Source organism: Rhinatrema bivittatum, chromosome 7 (assembly GCF_901001135.1).
Source record: "Rhinatrema bivittatum chromosome 7, aRhiBiv1.1, whole genome shotgun sequence".
NCBI classification, from domain to species: domain Eukaryota; kingdom Metazoa; phylum Chordata; class Amphibia; order Gymnophiona; family Rhinatrematidae; genus Rhinatrema; species Rhinatrema bivittatum.
This window is the reverse complement of record NC_042621.1, coordinates 223,638,741-223,661,939: the sequence shown is the minus strand read 5'-3', so window position 1 is coordinate 223,661,939 and position 23,199 is coordinate 223,638,741. Positions and strand designations below refer to the sequence as shown.

Genomic DNA, 23,199 nt, shown 5'->3' with positions numbered 1-23,199 from the left:
CACACTGAACAGAGGCCTCCGCGAGAAAGCCACGTGGCAAGCTCTCCACATCAGTGCTGAAGGAAAAAAAAAAAATCGCTAAAAAAGTAAAAGCAGCTGAGCTGTGCAGGGCTGAAGCCGTCTGTCAGAGGAGGCAGCGACTGAACTCTGCATGTTGCCGGAGCTATCCACAGTTCTTAAAAGGTAAAAAAGACAAGGAAATTACAAAAATACAGCCCTGCCTGTACCTTTTTATTTTTTTAAGTGCTCAGCAAAGCCAGGGGAAAAACACTCCCTAGAGGGAACTGTTCTACAGTGGACACTAGACAATGGGGGAGTGACTGGACCACCAGTATCACCCCAGATGGTCACCGGGAAAAAGGGGGCCTAGGATAAAAAAAGGGGAGGGCAAGTTCCCCCCTAAGTTCCCAGCAGAGTGAAGAGACCGCACTGTCTGTGTGAGAAGAAAAAGAAGAAAACTTTCAAAGTCCTCTTATTTTATTTTAAATAAGAATTAAATACTTGCTTGATCCAGACCCAAAAGGAAAGAAGAACCCCTCAGGGAAACTAAGGGAAGAAGAAGAAGGGGAACCGTAGGGTTCAGCTGCCTGCACCTGCTGGAGACAGATGAATACTGAAGGGGTGTAGGGTAGGCTCTGTCCTGATATAGGATACCCTCACAGTTTTGGTCTGTCTCCATCTGCTGGACAGGAGGCTCAACCCACGGTCTGGACTGATCCGGGTACGTACAGGGAAAGAAGGTTATTGGTGGTATGGATTATGAATGGAAATGGGAGGCATTATATGGATGATAGGTGGTGTTTCGATGGAGGAATGGGGAAGGTGGTGGAAGGGATGGGAGACAAAAAGAATACAAAGATAGAAGAGAGGAAAATGGAGAGGTAAGAAGATGTGAGAAAAGTCTGGGAGAAGTGAGAAGAGATGATAATAAAGAGAAAGAGAAGGTTGAGAAAAGAAAGACTGAGAGAATGAAGAACAAAGACAAAACTTGAGTACATGGTGGTGGGCTAGGGGAAGCATTAAGTACTGACACTATGATGGAAAGAGGCTATTTCTACCACCTCTTCACCCCCTCCCATCATATGCAAAAGTTGTGTGCCCATTGGTATGGCATTTCTGCACACACCCTGGAAAACAGGGTGTGTGCAGAAATACTCCATCTAGTTCAGCATCCTGTCTCAGACTGAGGCAAGCATCCAGGTATTAACACATATGTGGAGTACAGAAGCATAACTCAAACAACAAAATGCAATATATTCATGTATTCTCTTCCCATGCATGTGGACAGTACTACTCAGGAGAGCTACTGACCTTAACACTAGATGAGAGCATAGGAGACATACTCTTCCTCTTAGAAAGATGGGTGAAACTATAGCAGATAATAGTTTTGATCAGTGGAAAGATGTTCGTGTTTAATGTTACCCTTAGCCTAGTAAAATTTGAAAAAGTAAAAAGATTCCAATACAAGGTATACTTTTACATCATTAAATCAGACATAACCATTCCTTGAAAAATCTGGTCCAAATCTAAGAGCCACCTGCTTACTAGTAAATTTTCAAAACCCGATGCATGGAAATCCCGGGAGATATGTGTGACTGCGCCGCGCGCAATTTCAAAACACCCGGCCACACGTGTATTTCTCGGTATGCGTAGAAGAGCCGGGGTTTAGAAAAGGGGTGTGCTGGGGGCGGGGTCTGGGCACGGCGGGAGCCAGCCCTGACAGTGCCATTTTGCACTGTCTCGGTGAAGCCGGCACGTGGAACTTACTTCACCTCTTCAGATAAAGCAAGTTCCACGACAAAAAATAAATAGTTTTGTTAAGAGTGGATTTAGGGGTCGGGGTGAAGAGGGGAAAAGGGAGGAAGGTCAGTTTGGGGGACATGCGCATGTTATAAAATCATCGCGTCTTTGAAAATTTACCCCTTAATGTTGGCACCAGGATAGATACCAATGTCCCCATCACAACTACTTGATGTATTCATCCACCCTCCACCAAATCTCTCCATGTACTCATCCATTTCCCATCCCAATCCTAACCAAGTACTTATCTACCCTGATGCACCGCCATATACGCACCCATTCCATATGCTCTACCTCATGCATCTATTCACCCAATACATTACACAGCCTTGTCCCCCCTCCCAGATGTACTTACCCATCACCCCATGTACTCACTCCCACCCCAGATTGTGAGGTATCTGGAGAATGAGGAGGGAGAGATAGAGCTGAGGGCTACATTTGCAGGAGGGATGGGGAAAAAAAAAGTGGAACTGAGCAGCAGCAGGAGAGGGAATGGGGGCTGGGTGACATAGGAAAGTGTCAGCTTCAAAAAGGAGAGTGAGCAGCAATGGAGCTGTGCAACAGCATCAGGAGAGACAGCAGCTGGCAACAGAACCAAGTGACAGCATCGGGAAGAACAGTGGGAGGCAACAGAACTAGGCGGTAGCATCAGGAGGGAGAGCAGGCGGGTGACAGAGCTGAGCAGTAGCATCAGGAGGGAGAGCAGATAACGACAGAACTACAGTAAGCAACTATATCAGGAAGGAAACCTGGAGGGCATAGGCATGGATGGACATGGACATGGTGATGGACATGGATACAGCTAATCAGTGGCAAATCCCTAGATTTGTTCAGCCCAGAACATAATTAAGATCTTCCTGTACAAGCACCCCGTTACAATGACATTTCCTTCTTTATTTAAATTAAAAGTAGATGTACTCCTTCTTCATACTTACACTGAACGCTTGAAATCTTCCTTCTTGCCACCATAGTATAAAATGTAATCATTCACAAACTTCTTATGCCTGGCATACTGAAAATATAGGTTAAGGAATTCTATGAGAACCTTACCAGTTTGCTGTCCTTGAGACCTAGAACTGTTAACTTAAAGGAAGCATGAAACTATAGTCCAGCTTGTGAAATAGAACGCATCTAAAAGATCTTTTTGGAATAAATAAACTCCATGGACATAATTTGATTTCCGTCAAAAAAGTATTTTCAGTATCCGATTTCCTTTATTTATAATCCTATGATTTTATACTGTTTTTCTTTAATTTATTACTTTTTCATTGTGGAGTTGTGGTTCTACATGGTTTTGGATCATACAGTTATTTTATAAAGTGTATGCTGGGACATTAAAATGATGATATAGGGGAGCGTGACGTCACGCTACGAGATGGCCGCCTGAATCCTAAGCTCCCGCCGCCTCCCAACTAAATCGGCCTCAATCCGCGTTCTATCTGCTAACTCTGTCCCATTTTAGCCAAGAGCGAGCGCTACTCACGGATGCGATGACCAGTAAGAAAAAAACTGCGGATCTACAACGTTTCTCCTACCAAAAAGAGGGGACCAAGGAGGTGAGGGCTTCCCCGATGGATGAAGGTGGTAGCCAAGATGGCGGCGTTCCGGGCGCCGAACTTTCTGAGCCCGCTAACATCAGGCCGACCGGCTCGGACGATTCCATTTCTGACCACCCGTCCCGGGCCGAGTTTCGGGAGTGGTTTGCCGGGATACGGGCCGATATAAAAGCGTACCGTCAGGAGCTTTTAAACCGCGTGGAGGAGGTGAAGGAGGACCTAACCGCCCTGGGACACCGCGTCGGGGATATCGACGTGCGAGTAGAGGGGCAAGCTGTTCAAATTACTGCCAACAAGACCACCTGTGAGTCCTTGCGGGCCGAGAACGCTCAGCTCATCGCAAAACTCGCTGACCTGGAGAATAGAACGCGTCGGAGTAATCTCCGCTTTCGGGGCTTCCGCGAGGCCTCGGGGCCTGAGGACTGCCACGCGCTGGTCAGAGACTTTTGCATCTTTATGCTCCGGGAGGCTAATCCGGAGGGAGAATTCGAACCTCCCGACATCCAATTTGACCGGGCACACAGGGCTCTGCGTGCCCCTCAACCTAACCGCCCTCGCGATATCATTGTGTGCTTCACTTCTTTTAAAATCAAGGAGAGAGTCGCGGTGGCGGCACGGGAGAAGAACGAGTGGGGGTGGAATGATCAATCTATTGCGATCTTTCCTGATTTATCCCAAGCAACGCTACAAAGTAGATACACCTTTAAAGAAATGACCGCGTTCCTCCGTGCTAAGGCGATTCGATATCGGTGGCTCCATCCCTTTGGACTTTCGTTTGCCCATGAGGGAGTTGCTCATAACTTTGTGACTCCGGAGGAGGCCTTACCGTTGTTCGCTGACATGGGCTATGTGGGACTGCAGACTCCTCGGAGGAATGCTGGCCCTCTCGCCGCTCGAGCGTCCCTTCCAGCGTGGCAGCAAGTGGGGAAGAGGAGCAGCCGACTCCGGAGACAACCGGGAGGCCCCATTCCAGACCAGGGCCCAACCTGATCCCTTTTTTACCCTCTAGCAAGTGGGGTTAATTATTCTTCTATGCTCAAGAAAGTTCTGCTGCTGCTGTAATAGGGACAGAGTGTTCTTAAGTTTCTGTACTTTATGTCTGACGGATGTATGGTTGTCTTTTGCTAAGTGATTAGTCTGATGGGGAGGGGGGAGGGGGGAGGGCGCCAGTTCCTGTCTTCGTGATATTACTTACTTCCCCAGACTGGGACGGGTGATAGCCTGCTAGGAGGTTATGGCAGGCGTTCTATTAGAGGACCCTTACCTGAATGGGGTTCACACGGGGATCATGCCTATTTATGTTGCTGTTATTGTGGATATCAATGCGTTACTCCTCCATGCTGCATATTTTTTGCTAATGGTAGGGTTTCCTTTCTCATGGATCTTCTATGATTTCTTTGAATTTTCATCCCAGATGGGTGGCTGCCCTCCATACACAGTATGCGGCTCCATTTTACCATAGCTGGTAATTTTGGCGGTATGGGGGTCATGGGTTTTTTGTGGCCTGTCACCCGTCTGCTTTACGATCTCCACCATGTCTTGGCTTAAAATTATGTCCCTTAATGTTAAGGGATTGAACTCCCCTCAGAAGAGAGCCCTTTTTTATAGAGAGGCAGTCTCCACAAGGCCGGATATCATTTTTGTGCAAGAGACGCACTTGACGCGTAGATATGAAGCCCTCATGAAATCTCCTAATTTCTCCTCTCAGTTTTTTTCTGCAGCTAACAAAAATGCTAAGTATGCAGGAGTGGGCATATTTTTTGCATCACATGTGGTGTTTGAATGTGTGAAGACTGTGGCGGATCCCCAGGGTCGGTACTTACTGCTGGGAATTAAGATGTTTAATCAGGAGTTTACGCTTCTTTCTGTGTACGCCCCGAACAGGGAGCAGGCCGTGTTCTTTAGGCACCTCCACCATCTCCTCACTCAACATGCGCAGGGATCCCTTATAGTGGGAGGTGATTTTAATGTACCTCTATCCCCGGCCCTAGATACCTCAAAGGGGATCACTCACACAGCCAGGGTCCATACTAGGGCCCTCAAGGATTTCTTACTAGAGCATAACTTGGTGGATTCCTGGAGGGCAACTTACCCACATTCCCGCTCCTACTCTTTTTATTCCAAACCACATGACTCTTACACCCGTATTGATTATTTGATGGTAGATAAAAACTTGTTCCACCGGATTCGGGGCCCCGAAGTTGGGGTAGTGACATGGTCAGATCATGCCCCTGTCTCCCTACAATTTTGTATACCTACTGGAGATTATGGTACTAAATTTTGGCGGCTTAATGACTCTCTGCTCCAAGAGTCTCAGTTCACGCAGTCCACCACGCAGGTGATACGAGACTTTTTTCTCATTAATGCGGGGTCCGTCCCCTCTCCGGTCATTGTTTGGGACTCCTTTAAATCCTATATTAGGGGGCATTTTATTTCCCGCTCCTCCTATGTTAAAAAGAAGAAGGAGGAGGTTTGCTCCCAATTAAGGGCCAGAATTGCGGATTTAACTGCCCAGCATAGCAAATCAGGCTCTCAACGTCTGCGGTCACAGCTTACTCAAACTAGAGAGGAGTTACATAGACTCGAGCTTGATCATATCACACATGCACTTAACCTCACCAGGCAACTCCATTTTGAGGGAGGCAACAAGGCGGGCAGGATTCTGGCCCACCAGCTGAAAAAACAATCATTTCAAAATCACATTCTTAAAATAAAGAATGATCTGGGGCAGATCGAAACATCTGCCTCGGCTATCACACAACAATTTCTACACTTCTATCGGCAGTTGTACTCGGCGGAACCCCAAATTCAGTTAGCAGATATCTGCCAGTATCTTCGAGATCTTTCCCTTCCCAGATTACATAAGGACATGCATGATAGACTAAATGCGGAAATTACGACCCCTGAGATCCTTGAGGTCATTAAAACTCTCAAGGTGGGTAAAGCCCCGGGACCCGATGGTCTCACAGCCACCTTTTACAAATCCTTCAGGCAGGTTCTGGCCCCTCACCTACAAGGTCACTTTAACTATCTCCGCAGTGGGGGTAAGCTGCATTCAGCCTCCAACACTGCGGGAATTACTATTATTGCTAAGCCAGGCAGGGACCCCTCTCTATGCGCCTCCTATCGCCCGATTTCGTTAATTAATTTAGATCTAAAAATCCTGGCGAAGATTTTGGCCGATAGGATTAATACATTTATTACACATATTATTCATCCAGACCAGGCTGGCTTTATCCCCGGCCGTATGGCTAGCGACAATGTTCGCAAAATTATTAATATTATATGGGGGGCCATGCAGAGACGGGATATACACCACCTTCTCCTGGCCATAGATGCGGAGAAGGCCTTTGACATGGTCCATTGGCCTTTCCTATTTCAAACTTTACAGGAGATGGGGTTTGGTTCTTCTTTTCATAATTGGATCCAAGCCCTCTATCATAATCCTCTTGCGTGTATAAAAATCAATGGTAGATACACTACTCCTTTCCCGGTACAGAGGGGGACTAGACAAGGTTGCCCCTTGTCACCCTTGCTTTTTGCCATTTTTCTTGAACCCTTAGCCATCTCTATTCGTCACAATGCAAAAGTGCAGGGATTTCCCATACATACCTGTGAGCCCAAGCTGTCGCTTTTTGCTGACGACATTATCTTTACTGTTAGCAATCCTGTGGGTTCCCTCCCTGAGCTCGAGTTGGAGCTTGCCCGCTTTAGTGCCCTTTCGGGATTTAAGATTAATTGGGAAAAGTCCGAGATTCTGAATATTACATGCCCTCCTGATATAGTTGGCCAACTGCAAAATGCTCATGCATTTCGATGGGCGTCCACCAAACTTAAGTACCTTGGGGTGTATTTGAGTAATAATGTATGTGATTTGTATCAGCTTAACTATGCTCCTCTTCTCACGAAAATGGACGTTGACTTGGAGAAATGGAGATCCCTCCCGCTCACATGGCTTGGACGACTTGCTACCATCAAGATGAACTTGTTGCCGCGGTTCTTATACCTTTTTCAGACACTACCAATCTCCCTTAGCCGAGCCACGTTACTTCAATGGCAACGGAAGCTGCTGCGCTTCTTGTGGCGTCATCGTCCTCCTAGAGTGGCTCAGTCTATCCTTTATCTACCTAAATTGGCAGGTGGATTAGGCCTTCCTGATCTGACATGGTATTATGTAGCTGCTCAGCTCCGTCCCATCATTGACTGGCATTGTACTATTACAGTTAAACCATGGGTCGCTCTGGAGCAGGCTTGGATTGCGCCAGTCCCTTTGGCTTCACTCCTTTGGCAACCTATCTCCACGTGGCGACCTATTCTTCAGCTTACACCCTGCACCAGACACACGTACAACGTGTGGAAGCAATGGAGATTCCGGCTGGTGGGCCACTATGACTATTTTTCCCTTACTTACTTATTCCATAACACTCATTTCCCGGCTGGACTTCCTACAAAGGCCTACGAACTTTGGAAAGCTGGAGGTCTTTATTGCCTGTATCATGTTATCCAGCAGGGTCACTTGGCGTCCTTCGCTAACCTCCAGGAGCAGTTTCAACTACCGGCCACGGAATTTCTTCCTTACATGCAACTCCGCCATTTTGTATTGCATGTCCAGTCCAGGGGGCTGCTGGCTCCTTCACGCTCTCTATTTGAGGGATACTGTGTTTCGCCTAAAGCCGTTGGAGGTCTTATTTCCAAAATCTACCAACAACTACTACTACGTCCGTTTACCAGACATACTCATATGAAGGCTTGGGAAGCTGATTTACGGCGGTCTCTCTCGGAGGAGGAATGGACGTCTATCTTCGCTAAGTTGTCTCGCGGAAATGTATCCACCCGAATTGTAGAAGCCAATTACAAGATTCTATACCGCTGGCATTTGACGCCGATTAGGCTGCACCATTGCTACCCGCAGGTGGACCGACACTGTTGGCGGAACTGCCACCAAGATGGGACATTTCTTCACATGTGGTGGGACTGTGTTTTTATTAGTCCCCTTTGGTCCTACGTCTCCCGGCTACTGTCAGACTTGCTCCAGTCCACCTGCCAACTCACAATGGAGCAGGCGCTGCTCTTTGCCTCATGTGAATCTCTGCCTCTGCATGCTCAAACTCTTGTGCAACAGATCTGCACAGCGACTAAAATGGAGATTGCTTATCGCTGGAAGAGGCCTCAACCGCCCACGTCAGACGAGCTGCTCAGGCGACTGGACAATGTATGCCTTCTCTATCGTCTTACGGCACTGAAGCATCACCGCCTTTCTAAATTTAGCCAAATCTGGGACCCCTACATCTCATGGAGATCCTTAACTTTTATGGTGGTTTAATGCGATATACTGCAAAGTTATTATTTATCCTTTACATACTTATTTCCCTACCCAATGCACTGCTCTTGTGATGCTCTTGAATGGAGTGATGTATTCCTGTTCACGTCTGTCCACGAATACTTGGACTTTATCTGGCATGATGGGGGGTGGGGGGGAAAGGGATACTTATACAAAGGTTGCTGTGGTTACTTCGTTATGCTGTTTTCCTATGCTGTTGCCTTCAGTTATTGATGACTGTTCTGATGTACCAAAGGTTGTACATGTTTATTCTGTGTATTACGGCAATAAAAACTTCAAATTAAAAAAAAAAAAAAATGATGATATAGCTTCCTGTAATTCACTATTGCTAAGCAAAACAAACATCTGTTGTAAATATTAGACTCTCATGGAACTTTAAATACTAAAAAATACAAAGCAGAACACTTTTCCAGCAACATCTAGGAACTGCTGAAATTGTTGAACCTTTCTGAGGAATTCCTGTGACAGTGTGTAATGAAAAGAAAGTATAGGGCTTTAAATGTGGTAACACTCAGACTTCCAAATGACTTGTATGTGTCATGTGCTAAAAATCTGTTAGTTCTAGAAGAAAGTGTCTGTTGTTTTTCTATATTTTATTTTAACAAAATAGGATGTTGTTTGTTGGAACTTTCCTTCTTCACCTTTCTGGTATATAACTGAAGGCCAGACTGTAAGGCTGCCCGTTTCATGCAACCAGTAAGGTCCAGATTCCTGACTTTGCTGCAGTAACAAATACCAGAATATGCTATTTAATTTTCTGAAGAATGTTTCAGCAGTGAATCTGGAATGCAAGATCTTTATTATTTACTGCTACAGTATTTAAACTTTAAGGGACAATTTTGAGTAGTCCAGGAAATTGCAAAATGTGTAGGAGCTTTTAGTGCACATGCTTTGTAGGGGATTTTCAAAAGGAAGACTGCCCAGATACGTTTCCCTTTGAAAGTTAAGGTAAAGTATGCACACTCAAAAGGCCTGCATATCTTGCATCAGCTACTTCTGCAGAGGTGATTGGAGGGAGGGAAGGGGTAAAATAGCGATTGTTGTGTATGAGCGCAATTTCCTCCTCGCCTACCTACCCTTCCTCCTGTTCCCTTCTGGGAACAGCTCTTCTTAGTGTGGCTAAAAGTGCCACACTAAAAGTGTGCCACGCCACAAGTGCGCAGCAGGCGCAAACAAAAGTACGCTGGATTTTATAAGATACGCGCATAGCCGCGCGTATCCTCTAAAATCCTGGATCGGCGCGCGCAAGGCTGCCGATTTTGGGCAGCCTTGCGCGCGCCGAGCCGCACAGCCTGCCTCCGTTCCCTCCGAGGCCGCTCCGAAATCGGAGCGGCCTCGAAGGGAACTCTCTTTCGCCCTCCCCTCACCTTCCCCTCCCTAACCCACCCCCCGGCCCTATCTAAACCCCCCCCTTACCTTTGTGCCTAGATTTACGCCTGCGAGAAGCGGACTGCTGGCGTGCCGTCTTCCGACCCGGGGGCTGGTCCGGAGGCCTGGACCACGCCCCCGGTCCCGCCCCGGCCCCACCACCAACATGCCCCCTTTGAAAAACCCCGGGACCTACGCGTGTCCCGGGGCTCTGCGTGCACCAGCGGCCTATGGAAAATAGGCGCGCCGGCGCGCAAGGCCCTGCTCGCGTAAATCTGGGTGGATTTACGCGAGCAGGGCTTTTAAAATCCACCCGTTAGTGTACAAACTTATTTTAAAAAGTACACATGCTAGACCTGCCCGCACATACTTTTAGCCTGGTCGAGGAGGACAGTTCTCAGACAGCTAATGTACTCTAGAAAGTCACTTTCAGGCCAATGCTATACCGTGCGCTGGCTGCACCACATGGTTTAACCCACGATTCGATGCACGTTTTGGACGTGTGTCTATATCCCCCGATGCAAAACAGGAGTTAGCGTGTCCAAAATGCGCGTCCATTCACGTGCGTATTTAATAGCACTCATCACATGCAAATGCATGTTGATGACGCTATTATCGATTCCCCCCCCATGTAAAAAAAAAAAAAAAAAAATGTGCACAAGAGGCACTGGAGCTGGCGTTAAGCCTTGAGGAGCCCAAAAAGTGTACAGAAAAGCAGAAAATACTACTTTTCTGTATATCCTCAGACTTAATATCATGGCAATAGTAAGTTGGAGGAACTAAAAAATGAGAAATGTCCCCACCCCCCAAAAAAAATAAAAAAATGTACTGGGGTCAAGTTAGGAAAACGGACACTCTAATTGAGCGTCTGTTTTGCTAAGTGGCTGACAGCTACCTCTCCTGGGCATCCGCTGCAGAGGAGGCGATGGGGCGCACAATTTCCCCTAGTGCCTCCTTTTTACTGTGGCAGCCCATTTGCATTTAGCGTTGGGCACCTCGGAGAGATGGATCGGCGTACATTAAGGGAGAGGGCGCTCAATCATGAGTGCCGATATTGCATTGGCCTGTTTGAACATTGTAAAATAGCAATGTTATGGTTTTTAGCTATGACAACACCCACTGATAGACCTTTGAGGAGCATTTCAGGAAGAGGACAGCTGCTACAGAAAAGGAAAGTTTTCTTCATTCCTAAAACATAGCCATAGATACAAAATCTATTTTCTCAAAGACCAAAGAGTATGAGCAAAAGTTTACCCAATTTCAAAATCCATATAGGAGGGGCTTTAAAGAACTGCTTGGTGCTTATATTGAAAGGGTGATTCTACATGCTAATGGAAGTCCCCCAAGTGAAAAATAGTGTCATGGAGGATTCTCACTCCCTGATCTGATACACTTGATTTTTTTTCCGGCTTTTACTATGCTTCATAAAAGCCATCCGATTTCAGATTGTCAGATATAATCTCCTTTGAATGGGTGCTAAATTTAGCTGGTTTATTATCAGAGTGAATAAGGCTCTTACGTTACCGTATTTTTCACTCCATAAGACGCACCTAGGGTTCAGAGGGGGAAAATTAAAAAAAAAAAAAAATGGTGTGCTAAACAGGCTCCGTTCCCGGGCGTCTGTGCGTCTTTGTACATACAATTGTTTTTCATCCCCGTTTCGTTTTCGGGTCTGGGGAGGGCCATTTCGGTCCACTTCCCGGATCGGAAAACTTTTATCATGCAATTTTGTGAAAAAAAACAAACAAACCCCCCCCCACCCTTCAAATTTAATTAACTACAACCCCCCACCCTCCTGACCCCCCCAAGACTTGCCAAAGGTCCCTGGTGGTCCAGCGGGGGTCTTGGAAGCGATCTCCCCCTCTCGAGCATTCGGCTGCCAGTAATCAAAATGGCGCCGATGGCCCTTTGCCCTTACTATGTGACATGGGCTACCGGTGCCATTGGTCAGCCCCTGACACATGGTAGGAGCAATGGACGGCCAGCGCCATCTTAAAAAAATGGCATGAACCATCTATTGCTCCTACCATATGACAGGGGCCAACCAATGGCATTGGTAGCCCCTGTCACTTGGTAAGGGCAAAGAGCTACCGGGGCCATTTTGATTACTGGCAGCCGAATGCCCGAGAGGGGGAGATCGCTCCCAGGACCACCGCTGGACCACCAGGGACTTTTGGCAAGTCCTGTGGGGGTCAGGAGGGTGGGGGGTTGTAGTTAATTACATTTTTTTTTTATTCGCTCCATAACATGCACAGACATTTCCCCCCCCACTTTTGGGGGGAAAATATGCGTCTTATGGAGCGAAAAATATGGAAATTAAAAAGCTTGCCGATTGACCAGTTTTATTTCGTACACTGTAATACAGCTGAATGATCAATTTGCATTTTCTCACAAAGCCAATACTTGAAATGATTCTAGTACTTTGCTTACCAGCTTCACAAATCCACCCAAGTCCTATAATGGGAAATACCTTATTCCTATGGGCTTCCATTATGCAGTCATTAAGGAACAAAGTGACAGGAAGGAAAAAGGAAGGAAAAAAAAAACATTTGTAGGTGAAATAACATTTTGAAGCTGGGATCACTATACCGAAATGTTATGCAAACCTGCAGAAAGGATACAGCATCCATAGCTATTAAATGAAACCTCCTATTCCTTGCTTCTTCCCTGTTAACAGAAATATTAAATTAGTTTCCATGCAAAGGTTCTCCATGAATGAAACAAATATCTGAAATTTACCATACCGATCCCATTCAGCAGCTGCAACTTGATTATGGGCCACTTTTTCATACTTTTCCTTCTGGAAGGGCTTTTTAAGCAATCCATCATCACGTTTTTTCCTGCAAGAGCAAAGAAAACAGCATGTGATTACTTCCTCAAGCTTCCTCACAGCAACAGCGTGTGCACATTCATCCACAAAGCACACTGTCATCCTTTTGTTTGTTAGTAAGGAGCCACATGTTTGATCTAAATGACTAAACTACTAATGGAATAAAATGTGTGATTTTGTGAATACAGAGACCTTTCAGCTAGCCCTGTTTGACTGGTAGATTTTTTTTTTTTGGTTTGTTTGTTTACCTTCCATCTTCTGGAATCTGTAGGCTTGCATTTCCTAGAATACTCTACCATTTGGAAAACTTTGGGCTAGGGCTTAAAAATGTTTTCAATAAACAAGACAAAAATGTTCCAGAGTTCATGGAGCTGTCTAGTCCCCTTAATTCAAACGCCTCGATTTTAACAACAGGTTTCTATAGAGTTCATCTACCTACAAAAGATCCCAGGGCACTGTCACAGAACATTATCAGACCAAGGCACCTGCATTACAACACTGAGTACAAAATAAACACAAACCACAACAAGGAAGAAAAAAACATTTTAACTAGCAGTACAGCGATTGCAGACCGGCTGACTATAGCCAGCTTAGCTCCTCCTAACAATGAAGCCAGTGCTATGATAATTATATTAAAAAAAGCCTTTCTGAGGCTGCCAGTACAGGTAGTTAAGTTAACAGCCTTCCTGGCTCTTTTTACATTTAACAACACAAAGAGAGGAATTCAAAAATTATATTAGCATCAAACACAATAGGACTTTTCTAGACCAAAACAGAAGCCCCACATTAAATGTACAGTCTCCAAGATGTGGATTTTAATTAAGTAAAAGATTGTTTTGCTTTTTCATTAATTTGTCTGTCTGCTTGGAGAAAGAATTACTGCAAGGTATGGTTTCTCCTGCTCCCTTCAAAAGAGGGCAAGCAGTCAAATGAAGTGTGTGAAAACACTACAGCTAGTTTTAAAAGCCATCAGTCCAACATGCAACTCGTTTCTGAGCGCCAAACTAAAATGATTATTTTCTCTCCCCATTTCATTTTTACTTAAATCATGCATAAAAGTTGACCACGTTGAGATCTTTCTTCTCATCCTAACACACTCTAACGTTTATTTATTTATTTAAACTAATTTTAGCCTACACTATCCAATGTACTTGGCAGATTACAATAAAGAAGGCAGCGTTCTAATAAAAAGGGACTGCTTTCTGTAATTCCAGGGCTCCCATCAGGTTCTGTGCACCCAGTCATTCTTCACTTCGGTGCATTGCAGATCAGTTGTCTAGCAACCTGAGAAAGAAGGGAAAGCCCCACGGCAAGAAGCAAACAGATCCCCAGTTTGATCCAAATGCTGCATTTGGTAAATAGGCACTCACTGTGTTAGCGCACGGAAACATTTCAGCAGAGTCAACTTAAATCAGCTAGGCTGAAAGGCTCTTTCTAGATTTCATTATGTTCACATTCTGAAACAAAACATGAACTTACCGTAGCGGTTCAAAGTACACTAACTTTAATGATAAAGATTACAATTCAATGGTAAAGCTGGTGAATTGCAAACTTGAAAAAGGCTCTGTTAAGGGCCGAAACATTGGATAAATTAATAAAAACGTAACTTTTTAAGTACCTGGTCCCTGTGACAGAGTGTACCGACAACTCCCTCATTCTACCTTAAGGAGCCCGTTTCAGGTTTTTAACCCAGGTCTTCTTAAGGCAGAAGGCCACAAGGGACTCTGGGTGAAGAGAGGTTCCTTCACCCTGCTATAACAGCTCAGGCCTAGAGAACTTTAGGAGGCCCCAGGGAGCTGGTAGGACCTCACAATACACTCAGACAGTGGACATTTACCTGTTAGTTGTGCCTGATGCAAAGTGAGCTACTATTTTTATTCTTGTATCTTTGAAGCAGTGTAAATAAATACCTGCACCATAACTAAATTGGTCCAGTCTTACTGTATTCCTGAATTACTCCTGCGGCCGCAGCAGGCCTGAATACACTACAGTACCACATTCATTAAATACTGAAATTATTCCATCTATTTTCAAAAATCATTTTAAAAACATGCTTTCCACAGTGCCCAAAACATGAAGCATTATTTTACTATAAACCAAAAAATGAAGTTGTAAAGTAATTTGGAAAAAGATTTTGTGTGCCAACATCACAGATCCAACCAGCCTGCAGCATCAGATGGCTTCTTCTGATCTTACTGGTCAGGCGCCAAAAGAAACACCCCTACAGGCCTGGGGAATCTAAAGCACAGGCTCTTTAGCTGGCTTCAGAATGCTTTTCCAAATTAGAGTCGCCAGCATTATTGTTCAAATTACTGAAACCCTTTTTTAAAATGTAAAAAGAAAGAAAGGTTACAAATTTTGACCACAACAAAGTTTCTCTTTCGCAGGTTAGACATGGCAATGACATACAGACCAAGGCCTAAGAAACTCAAGTCATGCGATGTTCGGTTTAAATATAATCAACCAAAAAAAAGAACCAAGAAAAATTACCCAGGTGACAACAATACAAGCAGAAAATAATAACCAAGGGTAATAGAGCCTACAAAGAGATCATCTTATAATGGGGTATATCAGTTTGCTAAAGGACAGTTTCACCCAAAAAGTCTGAACCATCCAGCGTAATTACTTTCCCCTATTTTTCATAATCACAGGTCTCAAAGAATTCCCACAGCACCAAAAAAAATGTTTTATGTACATATAATTCCAAAAATGTTCTTATTTTCCTGTTGTATTACTCATATATTAATCAAGTCCATAAAGAAGCAATCACTTATCTTTGCAAAATCACCGATGAATTACATCCACTTTTCTTCTTTGTTTTCAAAGTAGGGACAATAGCAGAAACTGCAGATGTTTTCAGCTGAACAAAGTACCTGACGCGCTAAGCATTTCGGTTCTTCATCAGGGGCATCAAATATTTCTTCAAAAAATAAAACAGAACATCTGATATAAATGTCCGTTAAAGTTCTAATTCTGTACAAACATATAGTTGACTAAAATACCAGCATCGCAAGTTCCTCTTCCTTTCTGCTTGTAAACAACATGGCGTCTACAGTATCAAAGAACGCTCTTTAATGTTTTATTACAAAAAAGGACTAATCCAGACATGATACTTCAGGAAAAAGCCAATCAAAAACCTTCACCCTTTTTGACCAATCCAAAGGATGCAATCAAACCAGAGAATACCAGTCATTGGCCTCATTCATTCCCAATGGAGCAATTGCATTTGTAATAATTGTAACATCTGCATGAATACTTTTGGTGGGTGAAACCTGGGAAGACCCACGATCGAAGGAGACTTTTAAATGTACTTGATTTACTGACTGCAACACATCTGTCATATATTTGATTAAGTATAGTTGCCCATCATTATATACTGGCAGGCTTCACGTTCCTAAAAGATGCGTATAAGAGAACATTGTAGCCGCCTCAGACTTAAAAAAGAAGCATCGATTGTAAAACATTGCCTTCAATTTAACCATCTTTTTAAGGATTTATATTGGAAGTTTATTGACCCTGTAGCAAGTACCAGAAGAGGGGGTATATATATCTTTTCTATTCTGAATTTCAAAGAACAACACTGGATTTTTAAATCAAATACGATTGCTCCATTGGGAATGAATGAGGCCAATGACTGGTATACTCTGATTTGATTGAATCCTTTGGATTAGTCAAAAAGGGAGAAGATTTTTGACTGTTTTTTTCCTGAAGTATCATGTTTGGATTAGTCCTTTTTTGTAATAAAACATTAAAGAGCGTTCTTTGATACTGTAGACGCCATGTTGTTTACAAGCAGAAAGGAAGAGGAACTTGCGATGCTGGTATTTTAGTCAACTATATGTTTGTAGAGAATTAGAACTTTAACGGACATATATATCAGATGTTCTGTTTTATTTTTTGAAGAAACATTTGATGCCCTTGGTGAAGAACTAAAATGTGTAGCGTGTCTGGTGTTTTGTTCAGCTGAAAACATCTGCAGTTCCTGCTATCATCTCTACTTTGAAAAGAAAGAAGAAAAGTGAATGTAATTTGTTGGCGTTTTTGCAAAGGTAAGTGATTGCTTCTTTAAAGTATTGATTAAGATATAAGAGTAATACAACAAGAAAATAAGAAACATTTTGAATTTATACATATATAAAAAATTCTTTTTTGATGCTGTGGGAATTTTTTGAGACCTATGATTATGAAAAATAGGGGAAAGTAATTACGCTGGATGGTTCAGACTTTTTGGGCAAAACTGTCCTTTAGTGAACTGATATACCCCATTATAAGATGGTCTCTTTATAGGATCTATTACCCTTGGTTATTATTTTTTGGTTGGTTTAAATATATGTCTGTTAGAATAATTGTTAGCCCTGTTTATGCAATACATTTCGTATTAGCAACAGGGGAAACATTTGATGCCCTTGGTGAAGAACTAAATTTGTAGCGTGTAAGAAAATTATTCCTTACCTGCTAATTTTCGTTCCTGTAGTACTTAGGATCAGTCCAGACCGTGGGTTATGTCCCCCGTCCAGCAGATGGAGTCAGAGCAAACTTCCAAGGGTGCTGACATAAGCCTGTGCACCCCCTAGGGATCCTCAGTATCGAGAATATCAAAGCCCAGAGCCAGAAATACCGGGCAGGAAAGTAGGATGGATCAAGCACCAATCAAATTGTAACCACATAAAACAAATAACCAATGCAACTTGCAATGCGAACTGTGAAAGAACTAAGCAACAACACAACATCAGGATGTAGGAGTATGAGAGACAGAGGATAGAACGTACACGAGCAGGGGTCTGACCAGCACTTAGCAAACCCGGGCGGGCGTCTGGACTGATCCTAAGTACTACAGGAACGAAAATTAGCAGGTAAGGAATAATTTTCTTTTCCCTGTACGTACTAGGATCAGTCCAGACCGTGGGATGTACCAAAGCTTCCCTAAACCGGGTGGGTCCCTGAAGACCCTGCTCGAAGAACCCTGTCTCCAAAGGAACCCGAATCACCTACCGGTAGTTGCAACCGGTAATGCTTCGAGAAGGTGTGCAGCGACTTCCATGTCGCCGCGCGACAGATTTCCTGAATGGGAACATGTTGAGACTCTGCCCGGGACGTGGCCAGGGCACGCAACGAATGAGCCCGGACTCCCTCCGGGGGTGCCTTCCCGGCGCCGATGTAGGCCGAGGAAACCGCTTCCTTGAGCCAACGTGCGATAGTCGTCTTAGACGCTTGCAGTCCTTTCTTATTACCGGACCAAAGCACAAAGAGATGGTCGGAAGCCCGGAACTCATTGGTCACTTCCAAGTAGTGCAGCAGAGAGCGCTTCACGTCGAGACGCCGGAGGGCCTGAGGCGCATCCGACGGGAAGGCCAGCAACTCCACCCACTGGTTCAAGTGGAAGGAGGACACCACTTTAGGTAGGAATGAAGGCACCGTACGAATAGAAACTCCCGAATCCGTGAAGCGTAGAAACGGTTCCCGGCACGAGAGCGCCTGAAGCTCGGAGATGCGTCTCGCCGAGGCTATGGCGACCAGGAACACCGTCTTAAGTGTGACATCTTTGAGGGAGGCCTGCCGCAGTGGTTCGTAGGGAGCCTGTCCAAGGAGGCGGAGAACCAGGTTGAGATTCCAGGAGGGATAGGGATGCCGCACCGGCGGCCACAGGTGCTTGACTCCCTTGAGGAAGCGCGAGACGTCCGGATGAGACGAAGGATCTGGATGTCCCGTGGTACGAGCCAGGGAGGCTAGAGCCGAGACTTGCACACGCAGGGAGTTGTAGGAGAGACCCTTCTCCAAGCCCTCCTGGAGAAAGGCCAGGACCTGACGGAGCGAAGGTGCGGTCGCGGATGCTCCGTGCCCGGCACACCAGATCTCAAACACCTTCCAGACCCGTACATAGGCGACTGAAGTGGAGGTCTTACGTGCCTTGAGCAGAGTGTCTACCACAGTTACTGCGTATCCTTTGCGCAGGAGACTCTGCCTTTCAAAAGCCAAGCCACGAGACAAAAGTGTTCCGCCTGGTCCGAAAATACCGGACCCTGATGGAGCAGCCGCGGAAGGTGTGACAATCGCAGAGGTCCGTCCACTACCAAGTTGAGTAGATCCGCAAACCACGGACGCCGCGGCCACTCTGGCGCCACCAGGATGATCTGCCCTGGATGATCTTCTATCTTCCGCACCACCTTGCCCACCAGAGGCCACGGAGGGAAGACGTACAGCCGAAGACGAGGAGGCCAGGGTAGCACCAGGGCGTCCACTCCTTCCGCCCCGTGGTCTCTTCTCCGACTGTAGAACCGCGGGGCCTTTGTATTGCAAGACGTTGCCATGAGGTCCATGGCAGGTGTTCCCCAGCGCCGAGTGATGAGCGACATTGCCTCGTCGGAGAGAGCCCATTCCCCTGGGTCCAGCGTCTGCCGACTCAGGTAGTCCACCTGAATATTGTCCACGCCTGCGATGTGGGAGGCCGCTAGGCGGTCAAGGAACTGCTCCGCCCAGGCCATGAGACGGGCCGCTTCGACGGCCACACCCGGGCTCTTGGTGCCTCCCTGACGGTTGATGTAGGCTACCGTGGTCGCATTGTCCGAGAGAACGCGGACCGCCCGCTGTCGGATGAGGGGCAGGAATTGGATGAGCGCCAACCGGACTGCCCTGGTCTCCAGGCGGTTGATCGACCAGGCCGTCTGTTCCTGTGTCCACTGCCCCTGGGCCGAGCTTCGGAGACACACGGCCCCCCAGCCGGTCAAACTGGCATCGGTAGTGACCACAATCCACTCCGGCGACTCCAGGGGGCACCCCTGTGCCAAGTTCCTGGGGTCCAGCCACCAACGAAGGCTGAGTCTGGCCACCGGCGGAAGAGGTAGTATCGCCTGATAGTCCTGCGAGACCGGTTTCCACCGCGAGAGTAGCGCCATCTGTAGAGGCCTCAGATGTGCAAAGGCCCACGGCACTAGGTTGATGGCGAAAGCCATCGATCCCAGGATCTGCAGATAATCCCTCGCTGTTGGGACTGGGAGAGAGGCAAAGTTGCAAATTTGCTCCCTGAGCGTCTGGGCCTTGTCCGGCCGCAAGAAGACCTTGCCTTGAGCAGTGTCGAAGCGCGCGCCTAGGAAGTCCAACTGCCGCGACGGGAGGAGACTGCTCTTGCCGAAGTTGACTACCCAGCCGAGAGACTGAAGAAATCCGACTACCCTGTCGACTGCTTGCTGCCCTTGAGAGAAGGTCTTCGCTCGGATGAGCCAGTCGTCCAGGTATGGATGTACTAAAATCCCCTCTCTTCGGAGCGCAGCCGCCACAACCACCATTATATCTTGGTGAACGTCCTGGGCGCCGTTGCCAACCCGAAGGGGAGGGCCTGGAACTGGAAGTGTTGCTCCAGTATCTTGAAGCGGAGGAGCCGGTGATGGTCCGGGTGTATCGGAATGTGTAAGTAGGCCTCCGTCAGATCCAGGGAGGCCAGGAACTCCCCCTGATGAACTGCCGCGATGACTGACCGAAGAGTTTCCATGCGGAACTGGGGTATCCGGAGGACCTTGTTGACTTCCTTGAGGTCTAAGATGGGACGAAAGGATCCATCCTTCTTGGGCACCACGAAGTAAATGGAATAATGACCCGAGCCCACTTCTCCGGAGGGGACGGGTGAGATGGCCCCCAGGGCTAGGAGACGGTGCAGTGTGCTTTGTACTCCCAGACGCTTGTGACTTGACCCGCAGGGTGAGAAGACGAATCTTTCTTTGGGGAGATACCGCAAATCCAAAGCGTAGCCGTGCCTTAGAATATCTAGGACCCATTGGTCCGTGGTGATGTTGGCCCACTCCTCGTAAAACCAGGCTAGTCGTCCTCCGATCCTCGGGAGGGAGGAGTGAGCCGGCCTGACATCATTGGGTAGACTTGCCGGAGGAGCCCGGCGCCGAAGAGTCCCTGGGTGGTCTGCGGCCCCGAAAGGACCGGGTCCATGACTGAGACCTGTTCGAGGGGTTTCTCGGACCCTGAGACCTGGAACCCCGAAATCGCCGTTGAGAGCGGGACCGATTCCTGAAGAAGGAAGTAGACGGACGATACGACCGCTGGCGGTCCTCGGGCAACCTGTGTACGGAATTTTCCCCTAGGGATTTGATGATCTGGTCAAGGTCCTCACCGAAGAGGAACCTACCCTTGAAAGGTAGAGACCCTAGGCTGGATTTGGACGAAGTGTCCGCCGCCCAATTTCGAAGCCACAGCAGGCGCCTGGCGGAGACAGCCGAAACCATGGTCCTTGCCAGGACTCGCAGTAAATCGTGGAGGGCATCAGCCCCGTAGGCAATGACGGCCTCCAGCCGGTCCGCTTGCGCCGCTTCCTCCGGTGGTAGTTGCTGTGAAGTCAGGAGCTGCTGCACCCACCGAAGACCGGCTCGCTGGGTAAGAGAGCCACAAATAGCAGCACGGACCCCCAGCGCCGAGACCTCGAAAATCTTTTTGAGGTAGACTTCCAGCTTTCTGTCCTGTACATCCCGGAGGGCTGTTCCCCCTGTCACGGGAATCGTGGTCCTCTTAGTGACGGCAGAGACTGCCGAGTCGACCTTGGGTACTTTAAGCAGGTCCAAGAAGTCGCCGGGGAGAGGGTAGAGCTTGACCATCGCTCTGCCCACTCTGAGAGATGCCTCCGGCGTGTCCCACTCCCACACCAAAAGATGGAGGAACGACTCATGAATCGGGAACGTTCGCGCCAGAGGACGTAAGCCCGCCAGGACCGGGTCCCCTTTTGAGCTAGCGGAGGCTACGGAGGGGGCTGGGGGCCCCGGCGGTTCGACGGGCGGATCGAGATCCAATTCCTGGAGAACGTGTGGAGTGAGGTCCGACAGCTCCTCCTTACGGAAGATCCGGAGCACCCTTGGATCGTCACATTCCAGGTGCGCTGCCAGGAGCGAATCATCGTCAGCCGTCGAAGCCGGATCGCTCCCAGGATCCTGCGTTGGAGCCACTCCGCTGGGTGGGAGAGCCAGAAGCGTCTTATGGCCGCCCCCCGAGGGCGCTGGGTTGGCCCCCCCCCCACCAGTCGGGGAATCTTCGCGGGCGTGGGGTTCGCTGGAGCACCACCTGGGGATCCCCCCGCCGGCTGCAGGCTCTGGAGGTACGCCTGGTGCATCAAAAGGACAAAGTCCGCCGTAAACCCCCTGCCGGTGGAGGAACTGCGAGCGAGAGGTCCGTGGAGGGGCCCGCAGCGATGGGGGGAGACGATGGAGCTAGTATCGGCCTGAAACGCGGCGAAAAGCCATGTGGAGACTCCTCCGCCTCCAAGTCAGCCGCGCTCTCCAGCTCTAAAATGGCCGCCGCTCCCGCCAAAGAAGGGGGCGGGGCCCTTCCCCTGGAGCCGCGGCGATCGGAGCCTGACGGCGAAAAAGTCGGGGAAGCCGATCCGGTCTCTCCCCCGGGGAGACCAACCCCGGAGGACCCGTCTCGCGATCCGCCCTGCCCCGGGTCGGGGCCGGGAGACCCCTTAAAGCGCTGCATGGCGCGCGGCCGGGAAGAAGAGGCCCCTCAGCGACCGCCCCTAGGCCGGAGCCGAGCACTGCGCGCCGCGGGAGGAGCGGGCTCGTCCGCCCAGGCTCAACAAGGCACCCTCCCCGTAGGAGCAGCAGGGGAATGAGACTTCCCTGCTGCCGCGGCCCCGGGGAATGAAAAACGTCGCGGGGCCGAGGGGGAGGGGGTGCGAATCGCGGCGCGCCGAAGGGGAGAGGCTGGCCCCACCAGCATCCACCTGAGCCGTCCGACGGCGAACCTGTAAAGAAAAAATCACAAAACTCACCGCCGGAAGAGAGGAGAAGAGAGAAAAAACAGGTAGGCAAGAGAAAAATACCCAGTCCCGCTGGCAAGCTGACTAGGGCAGAGAGACCCGGGCAGGACTCAAGCCTCCCTGAAGTGAGAGGAAAACATTTTCCCTTTTTTTTTTTTTTTTTCTATTTAACAATTTAGAAGCCCAGGTCCGCTTGATCCAGTCCGAAAGAAGAAATATGAGAGAAGAAAAAAATGTAGCAGAAGCCACACACTGGGGAAGCAAAGGTTCCCCCACTCACATCTGCTGGAGTCAGAGAGATACTGAGGATCCCTAGGGGGTGCACAGGCTTATATGTCAGCACCCTTGGAAGTTTGCTCTGACTCCATCTGCTGGACGGGGGACATAACCCACGGTCTGGACTGATCCTAGTACGTACAGGGAACTGGTGTTTTGTTCAGCTGAAAACATCTGCAGTTCCTGCTATCATCTCTACTTTGAAAAGAAAGAAGAAAAGTGAATGTAATTTGTTGGCGTTTTTGCAAAGGTAAGTGATTGCTTCTTTAAAGTATTG

At 47.7% G+C, this 23,199-nt stretch overlaps 1 protein-coding gene across 2 annotated transcripts in view; it reads right to left on the bottom strand.

Moving 5' to 3' along the window:
• The window catches only part of LOC115095766 (protein FRA10AC1), a 154,659-nt gene that overhangs the window by 108,938 nt on the left and 22,522 nt on the right, over window positions 1-23,199 (bottom strand). For both annotated transcript variants that reach the window (XM_029609893.1, XM_029609892.1), the window contains exons 3-5: window positions 12,810-12,905; window positions 12,687-12,732; window positions 2,736-2,812 (exon numbers count right to left, since the gene is read on the bottom strand). In XM_029609893.1, the coding sequence (XP_029465753.1) occupies window positions 2,736-2,812; window positions 12,687-12,732; window positions 12,810-12,905 (219 nt within the window). The remainder of the gene's footprint in view (window positions 1-2,735; window positions 2,813-12,686; window positions 12,733-12,809; window positions 12,906-23,199) is intronic.